Source organism: Oryza sativa, chromosome 9, assembly GCF_034140825.1.
Source record: "Oryza sativa Japonica Group chromosome 9, ASM3414082v1".
In the NCBI taxonomy this organism is placed as follows: Eukaryota; Viridiplantae; Streptophyta; class Magnoliopsida; order Poales; family Poaceae; genus Oryza; species Oryza sativa.
Genome location: NC_089043.1, coordinates 14,617,222 through 14,624,839, shown reverse-complemented (window position 1 = coordinate 14,624,839; position 7,618 = coordinate 14,617,222). Strand labels below are relative to the sequence as shown.

The window sequence follows — 7,618 nt, the reverse complement described above, 5'->3', positions numbered from 1 at the left end:
AGGTGCGGTGGCGGCTAGGGCTGGCTGTAGCGATCTCTCCTTTATTCCTTTTTTCTTTTTTTTTATATAAAGAAAAAATGCCTGTGCGTTGCAATGGGTAAAGTTGGTTTTTTTTACAAGCCGAGTAATAAAATAAAATATTGGGATCACAATACATTATAATTAAAAAGTAGCCCATTCCGTGCCTGTAAAATGGTGGAGTTATCCTCCTATCAAATTCGGCTGAATCTTTCTCGATCTCCCAAAATTGATCGAGTGCTTTTAATCTACTCGATCTCCTCTTTCTGTTTGTCTACTCGATCTTCTCTTTCAGTTTTTTTCAAAATCAGAGCTAACCAAACTCACCCATCGACCATTATCAACTACGGTTAAATATAGATTAAATTCAACAAATTAAATCCAAAATTGAAATAGGAAATCATGGGGAACATGATGATAAAGGTGTGGGAAATCGATTTTTATAATCAATTGAAGGAGGAAATATATGGGATATGGGAGGTAGCCTAGCTGCAGCTTAGGCTTGCGGATTGGATAGGAGGAGATCGGAAAAAAAACGGAACTGACCCACTAAAAAATTGGAAAAAAATACATGTGGAGAAGGGAAAAACCGGGCCAAAAAAAGCTAAAAAAGCAAAAACATCTTAAATTTTTATAATAGGTAAAGATGAGACTAAAAAGGAGATCTAACGCCCACATCATTTCAATCCACAAGACATCATTCGGACTCCGATTACTATAAATTTATAGTCCATGTTGCATTACTCGACGAGCTCTACGCATCCACGGTTCCTGATCGCCTATTCGAAACAGTTTAAAAGTTGAACTTTTACGTGTATATTCTAATATTTTTCAAAATACATTAATTTGAAACTCGGGTATTACATTGATGTGCTGCTCCATGGTAGTGAAATGATTACATTCAAATGCTGTGCATCACGTTTTATGTAGATATATGCCAACAAGACCTCTAAGTACTAACATGATGGCACTCTCTAAGTTTTCTATGTACTAATCTATGCTTTCTATAAAGTTACAAGCCCACTAAGTCAGGCAACTATATATGCCACTTTATCACCCTCTAGCAATAATTACATATTTAATCATGCAAGAATACAACATAATTTACAATTTAATTAATTATACAAATCAAAATGCAAGCATATCCAATCACCACCCCTCATATCATTTGCATAATATTTTAACAAAACTATCTATCACATTTACAATATTTAACATATATTGATCAATATGTTTCACACTAAAGCACGTGTATCATTTGACTGATAAACCCTAATGTTTCAACTTTTTTTCTTTTTACTCCTAGCTTGATTGTAAAAAAAAAGTTAATATTGGAAATTTCTTAGTAATTCCCGCTGCAAAACGTGGGAAATCACCTAGTACTAATATATAAAATAGGCCACATCACCATCCAACACTAGTGGAGAAACCTTTTTTTACTCCCGGTTGGTAACCCCTTTAGTCCCGGGTTTCCAACTGGGAGTAGGAATCCGGGACTAAAGATCTGGTTGAAATAATGGGGACCAAAGATCTATCTTTAGTACCGGTTGGTAGCAAAAACCGGGACTAAATATAGGGATCTTTAGTCCTAGTTGGTAAAGAGAGGGTAGCGGCAGTCTAGATGGCCCCCTTTTCTTTTTTGTTTCTTTTTTGTTTTCTCCCAAATCGAGTGGCATGCACATCCCAAACCAAACGCTAAATCTCCAAATCAAAGTAACATCTCAAATCCACATCACAAATCTTAAAGTTACTTATACGCACAAATCAAATACATCACAAATCCTAAAAAAATTACACACAAATCAAAAACATCACATATTATACATCTCAAATCCATACAATGAATCATAAAATTATACATCTCAGTGATTCACAAAATAAAAAAAAGAAAGAGAAAACAAGCTCCAAGCACAGCGCCACTACTACTGCTACTACTCAGTGCACCGTGTTTGCAGCTGCGCGCGCATGTGCTCCCCCTGCAACCGCACGTTTGCACCACACGCCGCGCGTCCGCGTGGCCTCCTCCGTCTCCAGGGGAGGGAGGAGAAAGGGGAGAAGGGGGAGGAGAGGGGAGGAGGAAGGGGAGGCGAGGATCGGCTGTGACCTGTGAGGAAGTGGTTGTGATTGTGGAGGAGAGGATAAGGGTTAGGGATTATATACTACGTGTTGAATTTTAGTCCCGGTAATACCAACCGAGAGCAAAGATCTAAATTATCTTTAGGATGACTAAAGTGGTGATCTTTAGTCCCGATTGGTGTCACCAACTAGGACTAAAGATCCTCGCCCCCTGACATGCCTCTAACAGAGAATGAATCGGGACTAAAAACCATCTTTAGACTAAAGATCATATAATGGCTGTGGGGTTTTCAACCGGGGCTAAAGATCATTTTTAGTCCCGGTTCTTTTTGGAACTAGACTATTGTGGTTTTGGGTCGACCTAGTAAAGATCAATTCTCCAGTAGTGCAAGTATCCTACATGACCTATACCACAATGAGATAAGACTCTCTATTTGCTAGTCCTATATAGGACACAGACCACAACAACAAAACTAGCACAGACCTCTAACTCAGTAACAACGACGAAAGTAGCATAACGATAATATATTAGACAACTGGAATAACATTTTTATGGGGTTTATAATATACACACAACAAAGCTATAAGTTTTCTTTAAAAGAAAACCCGTGGCAACGTATGGGCATTATGGTAGTTCATTCTGAAATTAATTAACATGATAACAACTGTAATTAAGGGTTGTTTTGATCTTTGGTATCGGTCGATGGGAATTTCGGAGTTAGCCGTGGTTTCTTAAACCTGTCCCGTATCTCCGTCAGCACGTCCGGGTAGCTCTGCACCACCTCGTAGCACTCGTCGTTGGTCGCCACCGAGTAAATCTGCGTGTTGGACAGGAACTCGAGGCACGACCCCCTCAGCTTCGGGTACGACCCCTTCTCCGTCAGCGCCAGCGTCGAGGCGACCGTGTCCATGTTGATCCCGGCGCACAGCGTGTCCTCGCACGCCTGCCTCAGCGCCTCCACCCCGTACGCGTCGGCCGCGACGAGCAGCCGCTGCAGCTCGGCGATCCTCGTGACATGGTCTGCCTCGCCGTCATCGTCGTCACCGTCGCCGGTGGCCGGTGGCGGTAGCTGGTTGCAGTAGATGTAGTGGAGCATGTGCTTGAAGGTGGTGGCGCTGATGCCGTCGATGGTGACGACTGCGGTCTCCGTCTTGGTCTCGGCGTCATCGGAGCCGAACAGCAAGCTCCTGAACACCTCCGACTGCGCCGCCATCACCAGGCGGTGCGCGTTGAACCTCTCGCCATCGACGTCGAAGCATACGTCGGTGAGAGTACTGTCCTTCTTGTTCGACATGGCGGCGAGACGGTGGCCTAGCGAGTCCAGCCATAGGCAAGGTGGCAACTCCGGGAGAAAGAGCACGGAGCACACCGCCACCAGGACGCCATCCTGCACGCAGTTCTCCTCGAGGTAATCCTTGGAGACGAGCAACCCGCACCCTCCTTGGTTGCTCCCGGCGGCGGCCTGGATAGCCATGGATCTCGTAGGCGGCTGCAGGGCCACCGACCTGGCATTGTCGACGAGGACGAGATCGACCACCACCTTGTGCACGTCTCGGTAGCGTGGGCCGGACACAACCACGGCGAAGGCGGCCAGCTTTCTCCGCCCGATCAGCAGCCTGAAGGACGCCTCACACCTGTACGCGCCGCTGTCGCCGATGGCGCACGTCGTGCGCAGCGTACGGCCGGCGACGGCGGGTCGCCTCGCGGCCGCGTAGTCGACCCGGAACGTGACGTGCCGACCGTCGCCGGAAGAGAGGAGCTTGCACAGTGGGCTGTCGTTGATAACGGCTACACCTTGATCGGTGGTGCTGGCAGCTGCCATTGGTGACGTCGAGAAAGGAGAGTAGGTGGAAGAGGAGGGGGTGGTCGGGGGTGGGAGTGGAGGCGGCGATGTGGTTCGGGTTGGTTGGCACAGCATCTATACTATGCAGAGGCGGCAAACGAGAAATCCGATTGGTTATATTTCGGTCCTTATATTTAGAGTTCGGTTTGGAATTATATCTGTTTATCTATTCGGTTTCAAGAAGAGACACAGAAACGTATTGCAAAACTATGTATGTAGGGCAACCCAGTGTGTATATAGTAGTAGTCGTCGTCCAGGGGGCCGGTTTGATTTTGGTTAGGAGGCAAATGTTGACAACCGCAGTATACATTCCTTCTAGATATCAGAGCAGGAACAATAATTTTGACAACTATTACCATATTAACTCTTCACTGTATCTCTTCTCTATCTCTATCTCTATCTCTATCTCTACTATTATAAAATTAAATATGTTTTTACCGGTACTTTGGTACGTCATCCGTGTATGGGTCGGTTTTATGTCCGTTTGCTTTTAGAAATACAAATTCGTATTTGAGTCGGTTTTTAAGTTCGTTCGCTTTTGAAAATACAGAGAAATCGTATAAGAAATCTCTTTAAAAAACTCGCATGCTAACTTGAGACGATCGGACTCTAATTGCAGCTCATGATTTTGTAACAAAATATATATCCAAACGAATTTAACACAATGCATTTCATATTAACTAAACCATATATCTCTATCTCTTCTCTACTATTATAAAAATTGAAGGTGTTTTTGCCGATATTTTGGTAGATCACCCGTGTTTGAATAGGTTTTAATTTAATGTTTCTATCCAAGCAAATTAATTGGGCTGCCTTGAAAAAAAAACGTGTCCGATTCCCCGTAAAGAGGGTGAAAAAACCGTCCGTAATAAAAGTAAAAACAGAGCGAAAAAGTCCCCCAAAAGAAAAGTCTGATTCCCCGAGAACGGCGAAAAAAAGTCGTTCCTTAATAAAACAAAAGATTCATTTTTTTATGCAGCAATAAAAAAGGCAGTTAAGCAGTCCGTGAAAAAAATCCATCCAAATAAAAAGGCAAAAATAAACAAAAAAAAAGCCTTCAAAAGAGAACAGAACGTTTCCGTCGTAATCTTTACCTATTATAAAAATTAAATAATTTTATACTCATCGAATTTTTGTCCGTTATCCCTTCGTTCCAACAAGCCGTCTTGTTCGTTACTCGGTTCCCGACCACGCGCAGGTATGTGATCGGCCGCATCCGGCTCTGTTTATGACGCGTACAATGCGTTAGACAGCTCAACCAAGTACCATGTAACTAAGGTTTATCCTCTTATTTAACATATAAGTGTGTTCACGGGTGTTAGGACAAAACTCAACGAGTACTGTATGTGTATTGTCTCTGTATTCAAATGTGATCAACTGTGAGCAATGTTTACATATTTATACAAAGGTATATAAGAGAAAATTACTTTATTGTGAGCAATGTTTACATATTTATACAAAGGTATATAAGAGAAAATTACTTTATTGCCCCTAGTTCTATAGTGAATCTAGAGTGGCTGGCCGGTGGGCTAGCCCTTGGGCAGAGAAAATACTATGACAAATTTATACTGTAGCATCGATGGTGCAACAGGATGGCAGAGGGAATCCAAGCCGTTGGCTCCATCGTTCCAACGGTTATAATGTGCTCCAACTGATAAAGTTGTAGTCGTTACTACAACAACACCGGATCTCACTTCTTCAAGACGGCTTTCAGATGCTGCACCTGGCCACTGACTATCCACTTAATTAATGCAAGGGGTCTTGCTATCGGTGACCAGCTCTTCTTCACAAACACGGAACGTCGGCAGATGCTTCTAGGTGAGCCCCATGGACCTGCTCGACAGTTGAGATGGTTTTTTTAATTTAGGCAAGATTCGATTTGTACAACGGTGTCTCTGTTAATCTATCTTTATCTTTACCATACTATAATGGAGCAATTTAGGTAGACATGCTAGACCCTCACCGTTTGATTGTGAAATCCAATGGCCCAGATCAGTTCAACGATCCTCCTAGAGTCTCAGTGAAATCATTCGTGCCACCAACTAATCCCACACATACGCCCCTCCCTCTGGTGCTAACCACGCCTCCAACCCTCCACAACCTACACATAGATGGCCAAATAGGCTGCTCGGCCCGACCATGCCCAGCCGTGAGATCAGTCATGCCGACATGGTCCGACCTACACGCCGAATCGGGCTGTGTCCGTTCGTGGGATGCACGACCTAACAGGGGTGGATTTAATGTAGAAATGATGAGGGCCTTGGACCCTTGTCAAAATTACACTCCTTAGGTATATCGGTATATCCCTAGTAGTATGACCTATGGGCCCCCACTTTAATTGGGAGGAAGGACCTCAGTCCCCAAGTTTTTGTTCCTTTCATCGCAATCGCGCACGCGTGGAGGGGTCGAACGGCCGCTCCCTTTCTCTAATTCTCCCAGATTCCATCAACTGGCAAATCCGCAAATTATGGATCAGGGAAGGGAATAGAAAGCGAACCCACCATTCGTCGCGCTTCCCCGCATGCCACACAGTTCGTCTTCACCTGAATCGCCGCTTTCTGCCTTCGTCGACCGCTCATCATCGTCAGCGCCTCAGCCTCAGCAGCGCTGCTCGTTCTCTCCTCTCTGCCTCCCTGGTACGTACTCATCCCCTTGACCCTCTCCTCCCTTTCGTGCTATCAATAGTTATAGTGGATGGATCCATAAGTCTCCCTCCTCATGTGCTCTATCTAATTAGCATTCCCATGATTTGGTTGGTGAGATAATGAACAATTTTTTTATTAAAAATCCAGCAGCTATGAACACCACCGGAGGAAGTTCTAGTGCAAATGCATCTAGACCAATACTGAGAAAAATCTGGACTCTGGAGTGCCTCAACCAATTCATATGGACAAGTTTCCTCGGATACAGTAAAAGGAATAGAATGGCAGTTATCATCCCAACATGAAGACATAAGAAAATATTAGATACAATCTCTAATGACGTGATTGTCGATTGTTTCCATAAAATGAAACACCGTCGTGAAAAGGGTAAAAAGGATGCCATGTACTATATTTATAAATCTTATTTCTTATCTATATATACTAGTTTCAGTAATATTTATATGGCTTGTGTTAACTTATGTTGTTTCTATATACAATTGACATTATTTGAAAGGCCTATCTATATATTACTATTAAAAATAATGTAATATCTCAGAGTTTTTAGAAGCTGCAATAAGGTGAGTTTCACTTGGCTTTCTAACTATTCTATGAGTTATATAGATGCATGCCCCCAGTCATTTTTTATCCTGCGTCCGCCCCGCGACCTAATAAGATGGGTTGTGCCGTGCCGGAGGCACGAAAGCCCATCGTACTCGTCTTTAGAATAAGTCTATTTTGCCTTCCAAATCTCTTTGGGTCGTGCCATATAGGCTAGAATAAGTCTATTTTGCCCTCAACTATTTGCACATGCCTTATATGGCTGACAATAAGTCTATAGTTCCTCCCTCATCCATTTTCCTCCGATCATTGGACCGTGCCATGCTGGGCCAGCCCACCATGCTGAGGCAGAGGCCGAGGCATGACCCAACGGTCAGGCCGGGTTGGCACGGGCCCAACATGTGCCGTGCCTGGACCGGGGCAAAACCCCATACCATGGGCCGGGCCATCGGGCATTCGGGCCTAGGCGTTTTGGCCATC

At 44.1% G+C, this 7,618-nt stretch overlaps 1 protein-coding gene across 1 annotated transcript; it reads right to left on the bottom strand.

The window, feature by feature from the left end:
- Nucleotides 1-2,610: 2,610 nt before the first annotated feature.
- Nucleotides 2,611-3,960, bottom strand: LOC136351220 (BTB/POZ and MATH domain-containing protein 2-like). The gene has a single exon (XM_066304364.1). It carries the CDS (start codon nt 3,915-3,917, stop codon nt 2,766-2,768), a length of 1,152 nt encoding a protein of 383 aa, XP_066160461.1. The 5' UTR covers nt 3,918-3,960; the 3' UTR covers nt 2,611-2,765.
- Between the last annotated feature and the right edge of the window lie 3,658 nt (nt 3,961-7,618).

Excerpts from the sequence above, each read along its gene's own strand:
- LOC136351220 (XM_066304364.1), bottom strand. The coding sequence starts at position 3,917 with ATGGCAGCTGCCAGCACCACCGATCAAGGTGTAGCCGTTATCAACGAC.